General features: G+C 47.7%; 1 protein-coding gene, 1 long non-coding RNA gene and 1 pseudogene across 3 annotated transcripts; 1 reads left to right on the forward strand and 2 right to left on the reverse strand.

The window, feature by feature from the left end:
* Nucleotides 1–104: 104 nt before the first annotated feature.
* LOC120707886 lies at nucleotides 105–3657 on the reverse strand. Of its 2 annotated transcripts, none has more exons than XR_005689157.1 (5): nucleotides 3343–3657; nucleotides 2229–3246; nucleotides 690–2113; nucleotides 502–562; nucleotides 105–375 (listed from the first exon to the last, which is right to left on the reverse strand). It is a non-coding gene; the product is annotated as an uncharacterized LOC120707886 (long non-coding RNA). The 2 variants fall into 2 exon arrangements; XR_005689156.1 differs by having other exon boundaries at nucleotides 3331–3657.
* A 2812-nt stretch (nucleotides 3658–6469) lies between these two features.
* On the forward strand, nucleotides 6470–14446 carry LOC120707888 (annotated as a pseudogene).
* Nucleotides 12818–18398, reverse strand: LOC120707887 (putative ABC transporter B family member 8). The gene is made up of 9 exons (XM_039992940.1): nucleotides 18035–18398; nucleotides 17875–17929; nucleotides 17572–17750; nucleotides 16352–16809; nucleotides 15706–16246; nucleotides 15443–15622; nucleotides 14033–15310; nucleotides 13507–13913; nucleotides 12818–13417 (listed from the first exon to the last, which is right to left on the reverse strand). The coding sequence occupies exons 1-9, from the start codon at nucleotides 18266–18268 to the stop codon at nucleotides 13066–13068; spliced, it is 3684 nt and encodes a 1227-aa protein (XP_039848874.1). The 5' UTR covers nucleotides 18269–18398; the 3' UTR covers nucleotides 12818–13065.
* Nucleotides 18399–18588: the final 190 nt, after the last annotated feature.

Raw genomic sequence — 18588 nt, forward strand, 5'->3', positions numbered from 1 at the left:
GAACATTCGGCGCGCGATGCGCGCCCCACCACTTAATCAATCAAATTAATACCAACAATAAAAAGTGACAAATTTTGGTAATACAAAAGCACAACATCTGGCAATAGGCACATAATCAACATGTTAATATATGTATATCCGGCATTTGAATCATAAATATTACATCACATCCGAGCAAGCTATTCTAGCCATCAAGTGTTTGTCCAACATCAGAATAATGGATATTACAAGACATCCGAGCACCAAGCTGTCCTGTGCACCAGGTGTTTGTCCGGCATCTCAATCATGAACATTGTAGTACATCCGAGCAGGGTAGCAGATGAATTAGTAGGTAGAAGAGACCCTGCAAGGCCCTTTTAGTAGGTAGAGGAGACCCTGCAAGGCCCTTTTAGTAGTTAGAAGAGACTCTGCAAGACCTTTTCTATGCAGATCAGACATTGGACACCAAATCAGAGGAAAATCAATGCATGGAAAGGAAACAAGCAGCAAGAGCAAACTGACCTCTGCAAGTCCTTGGAGCACACACAGCTGAAAGCAGCAGCAACCGTGCACGAACCTTCGTCTTTTCGGCATGAGACGATCCAGCAACAAACAACAAACTTGATTATCATGCTCGAAAGCAAATGCAGTCGGCAAACAGAAAGAAGCCATGCAAACATAGAAAAAAACCAGTAAAGGGACAAGCTTACCCTAAGAACCTGCTGCTCAAACAGAGGAAGATTGCTCCAGGCACAAGAAAAAGCACAAGATGTAAGACACACCGAATAGGCAACTGATGGCACTCACAAGAAAAAGCTCAAACGAAGTTTTCAGTACAAAATTATTACATTTTGTAACAAAATTATCTCTTTTAGTGTATAAGCACTCTAAAATATACAAGCCTGCATTTTCTAGTTTGTTTGCCTCTGCATAAGTACAGATACTTAATTCTGGTTAAGCTAAACAGGAAAGGGGAAAACACAGTGCAGTTTTGTGTTTTACTCAATATTAAATGGTCCTAAAGATACAAATCACTGCAAAAAACTTCTATGATTCAGCAATCAAAGATGAAGCTTTCAATACAAAATTATTCTATCTTGAAACAAAATTATCTGTTTTAGTCAATTAGCACTGTAAAATATACAAGTCTGCATTTGTTAGATTGTTTACTTCTGCATAAGTACAGATACTTAATTCTGATCATGCTAAACAGGAAAGGAAAAAAAATACAATGCAGCTATGTATTCTACTCAATATTGAAATGGTCCTAAAGATATAAATCACAGCCACAAATTGACATGAATCAGATAAGATAACATTTTCTCTTGCTATTCACCAATCTCTGAAAAGTAAATCATATGCCTTTACTCAAAAACATCACATGGATCAAACTTCTTCAGAGGCAATCAAAAAGGAAAGTTCTTTCTTAGTTTCTCATAGCGAGGTCATTTAGATGGCCATGCCAGGAAAACAAACATGTTGAGCAAACCAGGAGTACATAATTATATTCCTAAGCAAACATGTAGTATGGATCAGTTAATTTAGCTAAAGACTAAACCAACAACCTGTGGGCTATTATGACATATCTTTGGGAAAATAGTTACTCTTTCATCTCTGAAACTGTTATTAGCTTCAATGCATAAGAAAGGTACCTCTGATTCAATGCTACAGAATTTCAGATTTATCTATCCAATCTAGCTAATTTCGTGGGATTTGACATTTTTCACGAACTTGATATTTTTAAGCAATGTATATTGACCAACTTGGTACAATGGGAGTATATCAATTTCAGGCTTGCCTATTCATAATATATGCATAGATGTTGCTAATCTACAGCAGAAATTTGCACCTATAAAGCTTTTAGAAACTGAGAAAAAAAATCTAAATTAGTTTGATGCCATGCTCTGAACTACTTAACTACATCTCTACACACTACACAATATCAGCAACTGGTTAGAATTCTATGCAATCTTTGCTACAGACTAAATGAGCAATACAATCCCTACTTACTGGATACTAAAGCAAGAACTTGAATGAAATTTGTTCTCTCATCAGATGTCCAATAACACATGGCAAGAAAAAGAGGAGGGACCAGCTCATCCTGTTATGCTGTTGCTCAAACCCAAGAAGGATGCTGCAGGCATAAGAAAAAAACACAAGATGTAATCACTATGCCTTTCTACTGATGCAAAGCACAACATACAGTGAACATAAGCAATCGAAAAGGCCTAGAGAAGGCTGAAACTCACCCTAATCTAGTGTTTGCTGGGGGTGAGAGGAATACTGTTGAAAATAATTTCCAAAAACATTTCAATTTCTTCCTCTTCCTTTATTGAAACCAAAAAGGTCACAAACAAATCAAGAAAAAAATCAATTTACTTCCAACAAATTGTAGATCACATCACATCATAAAAGGAGAGGTAAAGAAACCCAATCTTCCAATTGAATGAAACTATAATCCTCTCCAATTTTTATTCGAGTAGCCTCTTCCTTTTGGTAGAAGTTCAAGCAATGCAGCCACCTAAGATGCAAGCCCAAAGAAATGTTTGGAATTTTAATTGTGGCTTCCAGTGATCAACATCCCCCTAGATAAAATGTCATGTAATAGTTAACCTTGACCGCACTGAACAAATCCTACACTAAAGTCTAGCCAGTTAACCTACCATTCCCCTCAGGAATCTTGTGGCTTCCAGTGATCAACATTCCCCTAGATAATGCAATGTAATAGTTTTGCGGCCTTACTGGCAGCAGATTTTTACTACTGCTAGTGTTAGACCAACTTTTTTAAAAAAGAATAAAGTGCTAGACCATCTTTAGAAGCTACTAATTACTAAAACACATCCTCCCAATGGAGGTCCGACACGTGTGGCATCAGCCAAGCAGTGAAGTGGCCAAATGCACAATATGCCCCAACTACCATGTTTTTCTATTCCGTAATGCACCTTTTATTTTACCAATGTTACACATAGGAGAGCATAGCACATTATACTATAACAAGTCAAGATAGTGTATCAGCCAAATACTAAATTTAAGGAAAAACGTAATGCTACATCACAACACAGTGCAAAAATGAAAAAAGAAAAAGAAATGAGTGCACCCTCACCACATCTCAAGGAAAGCTTCCTGCTACTTCGTTCAAAAGAATGGGCAAAAGGAGAAAAAGAAAGGAGAAAAGAAAAGATAGGGGAAAATTTGGTCTTCCTTGTTGGCGTTAGGGACCAGCTCCAGCAACGCCTTCATCTTGTCAGCTATCCTCTCCCTCCGAAGCTGCAACAAACGCATGGCGAGAGTGAGCAAGAAGACACATAGGAGATGTACAGCTGAGGTATGAAAGTCGGCAAAGACCCATACAAATCGTCCTACATCTCATCTCTAATTCTCTGCTATATCTCAGTATCTGAACACTGAAACCAAAATTTGTGGCCAAATTTTGCAGCTTGGAGCAAGCGACAGTGAACTTGAGGCCTCCGATAGGTCAAACTGGGCCTGCAGTTCTACTCCACGCCGGGACTCATGAGGGTCGGCCTGGGTGGTGGCGAGGCCGAGGTGGTGGCCGGCGGCGCGGACGACATCCCGTTCAACTTCTTTCGACCCGTTTTGCATCTTCCTTGGATGCGCGCGTGCAGCAGGGGCCACGGCCGGCGGGGAGGCGCCGAGGGAGGAGGAGGCCAAGGGCATGCTCACCGACGAGCAGCCGCGGGCGGTAGGCTGCAGCCCGCCGGATCCACGCCGAAGAAGGCGACGCGCCCCTCCTCTCCGGTTCCCGAGGAGCAGGCGGCTGCCGAGGCTGCCGGGGAGGCGGCGCCCGCCTCAACGCCCGAGGGAGCAAGCGGGGGCCGCGGCCAGCGGGAGGCGCCGAGGGTGGAGCAGAGGAGGAGGAGGACGACTTCGAGGGTGCGCTCACCGACGAGCAGCCGCGGGAGGTAGGCCGCAACCCGCCGCCAGATCCACGCCAGCCCATGCCGCGCGGAGGCGTGAGGGGCGGGGAGGCGAGCCGAAGAGAAAGGAGGCGGCGGCGGGGAGCCGGAGAGGGAGGGAGAGAGCGGCGGGGAGACGCGCCGAGGAAAGGGGATCGAGGCTGCGGGAGGGGTAAACTGAAAATTTGCCTCGCGGGGAGGTTTTTGCAAATGCGACAGCATCATCCAATTTTTTCTTCTTTGTGTCAACATAAATATTAGTTAGAGGACCTAAATGATAAATATATGAGCATGAGTACTGTACTGTCGGGACGATCTAGATTTAGTTGTGATTTTAAGAAAACTGAAGACTTTTTTTTGCAAAAGAGCCGAAGCTCGCGAGGGTGCGACACACGTCTACTTTTTCCCGTGGGATGCGGGGAGGAGGCGGAAGGGCAGTAGGTTTTAATCAACCTGATTTTGCATCGTGTCTATGGTGTGTGCTTCCTCCTTCCTGCGTGAAAAATTAGGCGTGTTGCGGCCTGGCACTGCTCTACTCACGCTCTCTTTAGCAGGGCTCTAGGCTCTCGCTCCAGCTCTGCTTCTGCTGGAGCTCTACCAAACGAGGTGGAAAGAAAGGGCTCCGTCGAAGCAGCCCCAGATAAGGGCTCCGTCGAAGCAGCCCCAGATTTCCCGCTGAGAGGAACCGGAAGACGGAGGAGGAGAAAAAAAAAACTGGTTCCCCCTGGCTCCTTGCGTCACCTGTCATCTTTGCCCCCGCGCTCGCCTCCTCGTGCGTGGCCCCGGCCACTTCGCGCGCTCCTCGCGGCGCAGCAGCGCCGGGAGGCCACGCGGCGGTGGGCATGGACGGCAGCAGGAGGTTGGCGGCGGCAAGCGGGGCCGACTGCGGGCTGCGCGGGAGGCCTAGGGTGGTCGGTCTGGTCACGTATAACCGAGGACCGAAAAAAAATCGAGAACCGGAGTCGAACCAAACTGAGAGCAAAAAAAATTTGATTCCTCTTCGGTTTTTGGTTCTCAAACTGAGAGCAAAAAAAATTTGATTCCTCTTCGGTTTTTGGTTCTCAGGAACCGAAGTACTCGATTCGATTTCGGTTTTTAAGCTGGATAACTGAATAATTGGCCTCATCATACACTCAGCTCATGAATCCTGTTAGCCCATGAGTAGCCCAATAGCCCATTAACAGTTTAACAAACCTTAGGGACTCCACACAGCCTCCCACCCCACCTCCCAGTCCCAGCCGCTGCCCGTGCCCCGAGCCCCTATCCAGTCCCGAGTCTCAAGCACCCACAGGCCTTCACCGCCGTCGGACGCCGGTCCCTGCCGGGCTGCTGCCATACGCCTCTAGCTCCTACCCCGCACGACCGCGCGCCAGCGCCCCACGGCCCCAGTCCCTCGGCTCATGCTCCGCCTGTCCCGCTGCCCCGGACATCTCTCTCCGTCCTGGTCCCCGCGCATCCTCGCCCTCCAGGCCCCGTCTCCCTGACTCCCTCCATTCCTCCTGAAGGGACGAGCTGGCGATCGCTAGAAGGAGCGGCGGCGGCGAATCGACGACAGCAGGAAGGTGTGACATTGATGAATCAAGGATCATGGGAAGGTGCGGCATCGACGAATCAAGGACCGTGGAAAGGTGCAATGGCAGTGGCAGCAGCATGCGGCCGCCGCGGGAGGGTGCCGTGGCTTATCGATGGCACCGACCACAAGCTCGGTTAGTTCAGTTATAACTGGAACTGAACCAAACTAAACTAAATCGAATTTTCTCGGTTCAAAAAAGAACCAGTCATCTCTGATTCTTGAGAACCGAAGTTGCACAGCAACAGAAGAGCCGAACCAATCGGTTCGGTTAGAATCGAATGACCAGGGCTTGCAGTGGCTGCGCGGGAGCCTGACACGATGAGAGGGATGGTGGATAAGAAGAGAGAATGGAAAGAAAAGGATAAAAAAGAAAATATAAAGATAATATGGATATTTGGTCATTTTAAACAACCGAAAGAGTCATTTTATCATATGTTTTGCCAACCATACCATCTGGAGAGAAAAAAATGGGATGGCGCATGAAAGTTGGCGCATGACAGCTTGAAACCCTCTTCCTCGTCTGAAGAGTTGGAGGAGCACGGAACACCGTGGCCGGCACCCCACGGCCAGTCAGCCACGGGTGCGTCGTGCGTCTGACAAGTCGCGCCAATAACGCAGCTTTCCACGGTAAAAAGTGCGAGCGAACCAACCAGGAGATTCTGCGCCTGCCGCTCCAGTGCACGCGCCGACGCCGTGGGAGTGGGAAAAGAGAAAGGGCGCAGCGTTCGCTCCCTCTCACATCTGCAACAGCTCCTATATTTTAGATGAGTTAGCTAAAAAAATAAAAAACTGCTATCCAACAGAAACTCTATTTATCTCGTCTTTTATCTTAGTTTTGTATTTAAAGAGTGCCGCTAGTTATTTTTGCCTAGCGCTGAGTGCTAGTCATCTCTTTTTAGATTTTAGAAAAACTGTTAGATTTCATTCTATTTTTATTAGCTATTTCGTTTTATATAATAGCTATATCAGACTACTCATACATGCCAGAGCTCGGCGTCCAGCCACAACCACCAAACCAACTCAGCCGCTCGGCTCGGTTCCATCGCCTCTCTCTTCTTCTCCCCCCATCCGCAACCGCAGCATCAGGCGGAGGAGACAGAAGATTCAGAGGGGGGAGACCGGGCGGCCGCGGCGCCGTTCGCCTGTTTACCCCCCCCCCCCCCCCCCCCCGCTCATGGAAGGGCAGAGGAGGCCCCGCTTCTTCAAGGTCCTCGTCGGCGACTTCGCGCGCCGCATCGTGAGTAGTCCACCTCCCTCCTCCTGCTGCCGCGACCCTGTGCGTTCCACTCTGTCTCCTTGTCTACGTTCGTGTGCCGTCAGGGGGCGGCAGCGAGGCTCCGGGCCGTGTGCTCATAAGCAGAGCTGCGGTATTTGGATGAATATAGAGGATGGCTATCTCCCTGCGCATGCGTACGGATTTTGGTGATCTTCCTTCTAATAGATTCGGTACAGGCATGCAGTCCAAATGGAAGTCAGCTACGCACATTTCCTTGAAAAAAACTTATATAAATGAAAAAAGGCAACACGTTAATGTTGTTTACTTCGTGCATTGCAGCAGTCCTAAAATGAAAATGAAGCTTCAGTGCAACCTTTTATGTTGTTTACTGTCATCTCAATGCACACATGTATGCACCCACTACAGCACTACAGCTTCATTAAATGCTAAATCCTCTGGCAAAATGGTCTGCAGCTCAGTCTATGACCAATGACCAGTCTTTGCCCTCGTGACTTCATGAGTGCCATTCTCAGTCAAGTACTCAAACACTGCGTTCGGCAGGCTGGAGCTAGAGGCTGGAGCTGGAGTGGTGTGAGAGAAAAATACTGTTGGGCTGGCTGGAACTAGAGGCTGGAGCTGGAGTGGTGTGAGAGAAAAGTACTGTTGGGCTGGAGCTGGAGCAACAAGCCGAACGCAGTGAAAAAGTGGAAACAGTCGTACAGTTCATGTTCGTCCTGAGTCCTAACCTTGCTTCTGCATGTAGGAGATACCTGGAGGCTTCCTCAGTCATATTCCATAGGAGAGGCGCAGAACATCCGGTGCCACAGTGGCTTCGTCAGCTAATGTCGCACTTAAGAATGCTGAAGGGAAGACTTGGCCTGTTGAGCTAGAGGAAATTGATGGTCGCATGTTTCTGACCACCGTATGGTCAAAGTTTGTGGAGGGCAATTGTTTACGGGAGGGTGAATTCCTTGTCGTCGAATATGATGGGAACATGCATTTCGGGGTCTCGGTTTTTGGTGTGAATGCTGTTGAGAAAGCAGTTTGGCCTTCAGGAAGTGGTGCCCAAGCTAGTGGAAGTTTAAGAGAACAACCATGTGATGTCTTCCCTTCTAGTAAGAAGGGACACTGTGGTGATGAATCAACAAAGACAGTTAAGAGTCCCATTCATAGTCACACGCAGGTTGATATACTGGATCAATATGATGTAGGAATGAAAATAGTTTAGTCTTGAGGAAATAGTTAGATCAATTCACATGGTCATTTAGGTGTTGCATTTTGCTTACTCTCTAGTACAAATGGAATATTTTTATTAACATGGTCTTAGATAAGTTTGTTTTGCAAGTTTAGTAAGTCTAACTTTATGTTTAGTATCTACTACATGAAATTGTTGATGGCTAGAGAATATTATTGCTCAGAAGAATTATTTGTTCACATCACTTTAGAATTCCCTAGCTTCATTTTTTTTCATCATACTCCATGTTTGTTTTTCATAAGGCGCAATTTGACCAATGACAAATATCAAGAAAGCTGGAAATTTGAGAAAGTTAAAAAAGATCACTACAATACCTTGCATAAGGAATAAATTACGGAAGAAACAGAGAAACAAGTGTGGCATCTACCTACATGTTGTGATATAGCCGATGATAGGGAATGTCATTGTTGATGGACGTGGAGGGGCGCCGGTTCAGCAAAACTACAGCGGTGGCCAAAGCTTCCGCCCAGTAGGTGGGAGGCATGGAGGCATGGATCAGTTAGGGTGCGGATGGTATTGTTCAAGGTGCGCAGCATCCGTTCAGCCTTGCCATTCTGAGCGGAGGTGTAAGGGCACGAGGTGCGAAGAAGAACGCCACGTGCAGCGAGGAACGTAGCAGTGGCGTTGTTGACGAACTCGGTGCCGTTATCTGCCTGAAAGCAGCGAATAGGCAAGCTGAATTGAGTGTGAGCGTAAGCAACAAAATTGACAATATGATTATGAACCTCTGATTTCTGCCTAAGAGGAAACGTCCAACAATAGTGACTGAAATCATCCTATCACAAGATAATATTTAAAACCAGAAATACTGAGCACTGGTGATGTCCAAACATCACAATGAACGAGTTCAAAGGGAGCTGAAGTGCTAGATGATGAACTAGTAAATGGCAACCGAAAGTGTTTGCCAAGCTGGCAAGCATGACAGAGACCACGTATGGTATGTTTACATGAAATAGCTGATAACTTATTAAGTGAAGCTATGGCGGCAGGCGCAGGATGACCAAGACGTGAATGCCACAGCAAGGCGGAGGCATCGGCGAGATGACAGGAGGCTGGGGGCGGGGTGGAGGGGATGGTGTAAAGATCCCCATCGCTATTGCAGCGAAGAATCACGGTCCTGGTCTTCGGGTCCTTCACAGAAAAGCCAAGGGCGTCAAACTCAATAGAACAGTTATTGTCGCGAGTAAACTGTCGAACAGATAGTAAGTTGCGTACAAGTTGAGGAGCCACAAGAACATTATTGAGTTTAAAGGTGTGATCAGCTAGAGACAAGGTAGAAGTGCCACGACTACAAATTGGGATAGAAGAGCCATTGCCGACGGTAATGAAAGACGACAAATGGGGATGGCGGGAGAAAAGGATACCATCATTGGAGGACATGTGCGATGTCGCTCCGGTGTCGAGCACCCATGGATTGGCGCCCTGAAGTGCCATCTGGTTCAGGGCGGCAATGAGACCCGCCTGGTCCCAGCCACTTGGCGCAGGGTAGCCGGCGGGCGCCGGCGCAGGAGGCGACACCTGCGACGGTGCGAAGGCAGTGTGTGCCTGAGGGAGCGGCCCCATGGGAGGACGCCACTGCTGCTGTGGGCCCCAGTCCCACGGGTTGAAGCAGACCCATGGGCTGTTGGGCGGGGCACCGGGTTGCGTTCCACTCTAGGAACCCTGGCCGCCGTGCTGCTGTTGGTTGTGGCCGCCGCCGCGACCACCACCGCCACCGCTGTTGCCGCCGTCGTTGCCGCCACCCTTGCCGCCCTTGCCCTTGCCCTTGCCCTTGCCACCGCCACGAGGCTGCGAGGACGAGGGCGTGGAGCGGCAGGAAGGCGAGGTACAGGCAGCCGTAGTCGAAGCGGCAAGGGCGGAGTTGGAGGCGACCTTGTTGTCGTTGGCGAGGCGGAGTTCCTTCAGACGAAGCATGTTCACCGCCGAGGTGAAGGACGGCAGCGGCCTCGTGTTGGCGATGAAATCGGCGGTGTTGGAGAGGCGCGGGTTGAGGCCGTTCAGCAGGGTGAGCACCAGCTGACGGTCCTGCACGGGGTGGCCGACGTCGCGAAGAGCGTCGGCGTTCTGCTTCAGCTGCGCGGCGTAGGCTTCGATGGGGAGATCACCCTGAGTCGAGGAAGCGAGCTCCTGGTTCAGGATGACAGCGCGCGGCTCCTGGTTCGCCTGGAACAGATCACGGATGGCCGTGTAGAGGTCGCGGGCGGTCTGATCCGGCGCCATGGCAAGGTCAAGGACGCCATCGGAAACGGAGCCGTACATCCAGCTGCGCACACAAGCGTCGGGCTGATTCCAAGTGGGATCAGCCAAACGGGTCGCGATGGTGCCGTCGATGTGACCTAGAAGGCCGAACTTGCCGCACATGGCGGTGAAGAAGGCGTTCCACTTGTTGTAGTTGGGTAGTCGGAGGTCGAGCTCGATGGGGACGTGGGTCTTGACGTTGACGGAGGCGTACGGATTGACGAAGACCGGAACGACGGAGTCGTGCGCGGCGGGGAGGGTGCCCTGGCCGGTGCTAGGGCTGGTGGCCGACGTGGTGGAGGACGCCGACATGGCGCTAGGTCAGGGACCAGCGCGGCGGCGGCGCAAGCAGAGGGCTAGCGCGGCCTGGTGGGTGTTGGACGTGCGGGCCGGGCGGCGGCACACGGGAGTTAGGGTTGCGGAAGGGGTGAGACCAGGAAACTAGGCCCGGACTCTTGATACCATATAGAGAGATAGAGATTGGGGAAACACCACGCACCCTGATTGGGGGGGGGTGACCTTTCATATATATAGCCGAGACGGCTTGATGTACAACTAAGAGTCTATAAGACTTAGAGTACAAGGCAAGTCAACTATACATATCTCTAATAGACAGTAACCACACAACGAACCACTCAAGGGGAGGAACATATTTCATCCCAGGGCACAATTGGTTTCCTTGACCTGCATGAAGTAGGTTGTTCCAAAGATGAGTTGGATTCATGCTTGTCACAGGAGCTAATGGAGGATGATAAAGCTAAAGCAATTGCCGAAGCAATGAGAACTTTGCATGTCGACAAATTGGCAGTTGAATTATTCTGTGCTACACTCTGTTTGTATAAATGGAGAGTTGAGGCGGCTGCAGAAGATTTAAATATTTGCAGGGGCAAACTAAATATTCTGGAACAATCTATGAAGCAGAAACTTGTTTTGCAGTGTAAGTTTTCTCTATCATCTCATGTTCTTACATCTTTGCATCAGTAACGTGGCTAATATCCTTTCCGTCTCCAGTTGACTTTATAAAGAGACAATTGCAACACTTCTTCCCTCCAGATGATGATTCTGAGAGAATCAAGAAGAACAATCTTGAGGGGCCTAACTTGTCTAATCAACCACTACAGTGTGACCTGACTGTGCCACCAGTGAAGCGAAGGCTAGTTGATGAAAATGAACCTTGTGATTTGTCTCACAAACAGAAGAGGAAAATAGTTAAGTTGCAGTGAGGCTCACCACAAGCTCAAACACCAAGAAGATCACCACGATTGGTACACCTGAATAATACTTGCAACAACACAAATAAAGTGTTGAAAGAAATAGCTAAAGTGCTCAAACCACCACCAGCCGCAATAATTCAGGTCAAGGATAGGGCACATAAATCATGCTCGCTCCATAAGAAACCATATAATGCCTTGAAAACAGCTCGTGAAGAAACAACAGGTGATTCTTTGGTTGCTCTTTGTTAGATCTTCGTTTCTAACGTCTTAAACTTAAGTTATATCGACTTTTGCCTTTCCAGGTTCCTTATATCAGGACCTCAGGAAACTGGATTCTCCACGGTGTGACGTTGGCTTAAGTAAAGAGCGTGACCATGATCAAGGAGAAACTAGAAAAATGTTGAATCACAGCAATGATGGAAAGAACAGTAAAGAACAAATCGAAATAAATGCTGTGGAGGCTTCTGATTCATTCATGAGTACAGATTGCATAGAGTCGCCACCAAACAACTCTGGGTTGACAGCATATTCAAGGAAAAGTGAGCTATCATTTACATGGAAGCACCCACAACATGTCAATCCCCTTGAGAAAATTTTACTTGACATTCAAAGGGACAAATTTGTGAAAACCATCGCAAGCATCCAGGAAATAATCCAGGATGATCCTTCAGATGTGCTAAGTGTAGATGTAATTGAAGCCGCTGTGCGGATAGGAATTCTGAAATGTGATTTATGCCTTCAGGATAGGAATGCCCAAAAGATAGTGAATGCATTGTTGGAGTATGCTAAAAAGGTTAAGGAGAAAAAGAATTTCAATATTGAGATGAGGAAGGAAGAGTTCTCTGCAAAGCTACAGGATCTCTTGAAGTGGCAGCTTAAAGAGCTGGAAACTGCATACACTTCCTTGGAATCAGATTACAAGAAAGCAGCAGCTGATTCTACCAATTTCTTCTCAACATTGGAAGAACACAGGACAAAATTGCATGCCGTTAAGAATGGTATCAAGGACATGCAACAGGATTTGATAATTGAGGATGAAATTCAAAAGTTGGCACATAAAGTTGCTGAGCATGAGACTATATATCAGAAGTCTATAATAGAAAAGGTAAGGGTTAAGATGGATCTGAAGAGCTATCAGCAGACTCTTGGTGATGTAAAAGAGCGGTTTGCCTCTATTGAACCTCGATCAGTTGATGTAGAGGCATTAGTTAAGATAGAGATGGATAATATGAGTAAGGAGATTCAGCTTTCTAAGGAAATTCTTCTAAACATCAAATTTGAGAAAGAGTAAAGAAGGTGCAGCGTCTGTTTACAATTATTTATTTTCTCCCTATGGTCTATTCATGGTAAGTCCTCTCATGGAAAATTCGTCTTCCATTCTCTTAAAGCCCATATATGTTATCACGAAGGAGATAAGCATGATGATTCATTCAGTGTAATGCTTTTTTTTTCCTTGTCGTACTTTTTTTTCATAGAGTTGGGCTGTATTAGCTAATTGTGATACATGTTATATTAAGTTTAGAAGGCAAGTCAGATATACATTAACTGATTATGGAAGGAGTTGCTTGAAAACTAGATACGGAGGGCTGATCCTGTACTATAGTAACTTAGCTATCATATCACTCACTGCAGGAGTTTCATTAGACGTGGTAGTTTACATTGCATACAGTCAGTTACTTCTGAAGAGTTGCGAGGTTGTAGAATGCCCCTTTCTTGTTCATGAGCTGTGGGTAAGAGCCACGCTCCACCACTTTACCCTCTCCCAGGAAAGCAATTGAGTCTACATTCTTGATTGTGTTTAGTCGATGTGCCACCATGATTGTGGTCCTCCCTGACATTATTCGATCAAGAGCTTCCTGCACCACTTGCTCTGACTGTGCATCAAGCGCGCTTGTTGCTTCATCAAGCAGTAGTATTGCCGGATTCCTGATTATTGCCCTTGCAATTGCAATTCTTTGCTTCTGTCCTCCTGAGAGTTGTATACCGTGCTCTCCACAATCAGTATCATACCCATCCTTCAATGATCTGAAAAACAATAGGCTTTGAGTTCAGACAAAGGCATGTTGTGCAATATATATAATACATATTTGGAATAGAACATGTTTAAGACTTACGATATGAACTCATGTGCATTTGCAGCTTTTGCAGCCTCCACAATCTCCTCTTCATCTGCTTCTGGTTTACCGAAAGCAATGTTATCCCTGACACTACCTGAAAACATTGCTGGCTCCTGACTAACTAGAGCTGTAAATCCTCGAAACCAAATAATATTCATCTCCCGCACATCCATGCCATCAATCCTTACGGCTCCTCTATCAACATCATAGAACCTTTGGATCAAACCTATGATAGTAGATTTACCACAACCACTTCTCCCAACCAGTCCAACACTTGTTCCTGCTTTCACATCCAAGCTAAAATCCTGTAGGATGAGGCATTCTGGTCTTGTTGGATATGAAAAATCTACCTTTCTGAACTCTATTCTTCCTTGTATTTTCTTCTTCTGTTCTTCCTTTTCCACCTGCAAAGTAAATCTAATTATTCTCTGACTCATGGCACTATAGAGCTATATTATGCTTGCAAAGCTGCTGATTAAGATTTTGTATTATACTTAAGAAGCTAGTTATATGAGTATGCTACCTGTGAATTCTGTGGAGAGATAGATTTCCTGTCTAGCACTTCAAATACTGAAGCAACTGCATTTGCTCCCTTTGCCAGGTCTGATGTCATGCTACCAGCATCAGCAATCAGCTTTCCTGTGCTCACTAGGACGAAAAAGGTTTTGAAAACATCACCCGCAGAGATCTCTCCAGACTGTGCCAGCTTCCCGCCATACCAGAAGTCCAGTGCCCATGATAAGAATGAGAGGCAAGGTGACAATCCTGTGGTGAGCCCTGCTACCCATGACTTCTTCCTTGCTCTTTTCAGTGGTTCCTCTTGTGCATGCTCAAAGAGCTGAAGAACCTTTGATGAGCACCCAAAGGAGGTTACCATCCTGTGGTTGTAAACAGCTTCTATTGCAATCTGAGTACTTTGATGCTGAGCCTTTGCCAAGTCCCTTGAAACATTTGAGAGTACTATCTTTTTGGCATAGTAGCATATCATTGTAGATGGTTGTACAGCTATCATGACAAGAGCAAGCTTCCAAGCTACTATCAGGCCCATTGTCGCTGCAATTATAATTCCAGAAGCTGTTTGAAGCAGCAAGGACATTCTGTCTGCAACAAGGGTTTTGACAAGAGAAGCTTCATTGCTTAGCCGAGAGCACAAAGAACCACTTGAATTTGTTTCTTCATCAAACCATGCTGCCTCAAAGGTTAAGATCTTTTCAAGTACTTGGACTCGGATGCGCCTAACAAGATGCTCCCCCATGTATGCAAAGTTGTAGTGTTGCAATAGATTTACAACAATGGATACCATGGACAATGAGCAGAAGATCAAGGCATACCGTCTGATGATTGCATTCATCTCATTGTGGTCCTGAACAAAGAATGCAGCAATCATTCCTCCAATGGTTATGGCATAGATGGGCTGCAAGGAACCATATACCAATGCAGACAGACTGCCTATCACTGCCTGCCTCCATTCTGGTGCATTCATTGCAAGAAGCCTGGAGAAAGATGGTGCAGGTGGAGAAACATCAGAACTAATTTCCTTTAAGACAGCTGGTGTAAGTGGCATTGGACTGGCTCTGGACATGCTGTGACGGCTGGTGCTGGTCCTGGCCACTGACGAAGTCCTAAATTGTTCATTTTCTTGATCGATGTAACTCACCATCTTCTGTAATTTCACAAGTCTAGAGTATGGGCCCCCCTTGCTGATCAGTTCATCATGTGTACCAATTTCAGCTATTGTACCCCCATCAACTACAGCAATTTGATCAGCATTCTTCACGGTTGAAAGCTTATGAGCTACTACCTGGTTAGTGTTAATGATTATCAGTGCCACAGTGCCAAATAATTATCGTTCTAAAAGACGCAATGGCAAATAATTCAAGAAATTTTGTTCTTCGGGTTATGAAGTATATGAGTGTAGTCAGTGGCATTTTACCAGAGTTGTCCGTCCCATAGATGCTTGATCAAGTGCATGCTGCACCAACTTCTCAGATTCTGAATCAAGTGCACTCGTGGCTTCGTCAAGCAAAAGTATAGCAGGGTTCTTGATAATTGCCCTTGCAATGGCAATACGCTGCTTCTGGCCACCCGATAACAATGCTCCACGCTCGCCTATCTGCAAGGATGAATCATAAAGTATGAGAGGACATTTTGAGGTGGTCCACTGTTTCTTTTGTTTTGATGCACATACTGATGTACCATAGTCTCGTATTCCTCGGGAAGCCCCCTTATGAAGTTGTGAGCATTTGCTGTCATGGCTGCTGCATAAACTTCATCCATGGTCGCATCCGGTTTGCCAAACAGGATGTTCTCTTTTATTGAAGTACCAAACAATGCATGATCTTGGCTGACAAGCCCCATTTTGCTCCTGATCGACTTGAGTTGGAGTTCCTTAATGTTGAAACCGTCAATCTTGACAGTTCCTTCACTGGCATCATAAAAGCGTTGCACTAGCGCTATTGCGGTTGACTTGCCGCTGCCACTAGACCCAACCAGAGCAATGGTTTGCCCAGCAGGAATCTGGAGGTTGAAGTCTCTGAGGACTGGCATGTTTGGCCTTGACGGGTACACAAAACGGACAGATTCAAACTGAAGCTCTCCCCGGATTTGGTCCAAGACAAGGCCCTTCGGGTCGTCAGCGTTGATCTCGGGCACACGGTTTATCCGGTCGAGAATTCTTGTGGCAGCAACAGATGCCTCAGTGAAATGTTTCAGCTCAGGGAGTGCCATTCCAAGGGATCTGCAACATTCAGTAAGTTTGTTCAGTTAAGCTTCTTCTATTCTACAGGACGAAGCGAAGTCATGAGGTCAGCACAGTACACTACAGAAGGTAGAAGAAACCTACAGGCCACCCAAGACGAAGGAAATCCCAGCAGCATATATCCTCCCACCACTTGCCTGATGGTGTGTCACCAGCCTGCTGCCGTACCATGCGAGGAAGGCCCAGATGGCGAAAGAAAGGCCGGTGAATCCAACGGCGAGACCCTTGGCGATGCCCTGCTTTATCCCCAGCTTGATCGTCTTGTCAAGGATGGCCGTGTACTTCTGGATGATCCTCTTCTCGGCTGTGAATGAGTAGACGGTCTTGATCGAGCCCAGGGCTTGCTCGACCAGGGAATTCGCCTTGGCGTACTCGTGGCGCGACTGGCAGGAGAGGTAGAGAAGGTACTTGCCGTAGATCAGCCCCGGGATTATGAGAAGCAGGACCAGAGGAAAAGAGACCAGAGCCAGCCTCCAGCAGAAATAAGTGGCGAAGGCCAGTCCGGAGACGAACACAGTAGAGTGCATCAGAAATAGAGGGACCTGTTCCAAATTAAAGAAACAAAACTATCAGTTGCGCTGTTATTTCTCCTTGAATGTTGGGTTCTAATTTCTTGAGTTTTGCCCCCACTTTTTTGTGCCGTAGTTTAGTTTCTTTTTATTAAGGCGCCTGAATCTTGGATTCCAGTGTTTTGGTGGCCACCATGGTGATGCAATTCCTGTGCCAGTTTGCTGGTGCATCCAGCTCACATCAGAACAAAAAGGCATGTGATCATGTTTTCGAACTCCAAAGTTCAAACCCTTGTTTAGCATCTTCAACAGTTTTCAGGGCTTCAGGCTATCCTAACGCAATTTTATCGTGTGATTTCTGCCATACAGTATGTATGTAAATGTAAGCAGCGCCTGTCCTAAATTCCATGACGCGGCTTGCCTGATTAAAATACGACGCCCACCCGGAGCCTAGATTCCAGGGAGATGTCGGTGTCATTAGCATAGGCACATGTCCTAAATCGTCTTAAAAAAAAGGCTAGGCTCCCGCATCAGCCAAGAAGCAAGAAGCTAGCCTCACCGGAGACTGAGCTAGCCATTGACAAATGGACTGGATGGTTTGGTTGGTCACGTGACCAGAGCGTGAGCGCGTGACAGGGACTACGACGCAGCCCAGTCCCGTCGCCATTCTTTTTTCAGCGTTCCTGAAAACTGAAGGTTTTGAGAATTTGGCTTTTACTGAATTCTGACGGCTGAGGTGATGGAAATTGGGGAGGGGTTAGTTGGTGGCGGCAGGGTGGGGCGTAGCCGTGGTACCTTCTCGCTGAGGACCTCCTGGATGAGGGACGCGTCCTTGGAGATGCTGTTGATGATCTCCGAGGTGGTGGCCTCCTGCGAGTCGAAGAAGCCCACCTCCTGCCGCAGGATGGCCTGCAGGTACAGGTGCCGGATCCGCAGCACCTGCCGCTCGCTCGTCCGGCTCCAGCAGTACCCTTCTACACGGGCAATCGATCGAGTAGGTAGCATGTATTTAGAAATGGAGACAAGAGATCCTGATATGGAGTAACATGTGTACGGTGATGAAAAATGGAAGCGGATTGCTGAAGTTAGTAGAGTTACCCATGAACGCCACCGCCAAGACGGCGAACGCCAGGTAGATGAAATTCAGGCACGACTGCAAAACAAAAAGGCACAAAAAGGTAACAGACGATGAGCTCGAAAGAGCACGGAATGGAAACTTGTCGCAAGTTCACAGGTAATGCACGGCGCGACGACGAACCTTCTCCACCTCGCGCATGAAATCCACGCCGCCGGCGCCGCCGCGGCCGTACCCAAGCGCGTTCATCACGTCGCTGGCGAAGATGAGCAGCAGGTTGGTGGAGCAGCCGTCGCCGATGGCCCCCAGCGTGCCCAGGGCCATGAGCACGACGTCCACCCGGTCCGCGAACCGGAACATGCCGCGGATGCTCATCGGCCGCTCGCCGCCGGTGCCCGCCGGGGCACTCATCCTCATGGTCTCCCGCCTCGACCACCGACCTCTCTTTGCAAGCTGTAGCTGGAGCTTGACGATCGAGGAGATGGCCGCCGGCGCAACGCTTAGCCCGTGGGCGAGCCAGCTGCTATGCTACCACGGCGCCCGTCTTGTGGTGCTCCGCCACCAAGGGCTTTATATAGCTGAGACGAGCCGAGTGTGCACACCAACACGCGCATGTGCGTTTTAGTAATGTTCTTGTAATCTTGTTGAGGGACCGAAAGGGCGACCAGAGGGGGGTGAATGGCAGCCGATCGAAAATTCTCGCAATCGAAAGCTCGGCGTAAGGTCCCAAGTTCGCA

The sequence above is a fragment of the Panicum virgatum genome, chromosome 5K (genome assembly GCF_016808335.1).
Source record: "Panicum virgatum strain AP13 chromosome 5K, P.virgatum_v5, whole genome shotgun sequence".
NCBI lineage: Eukaryota > Viridiplantae > Streptophyta > Magnoliopsida > Poales > Poaceae > Panicum > Panicum virgatum.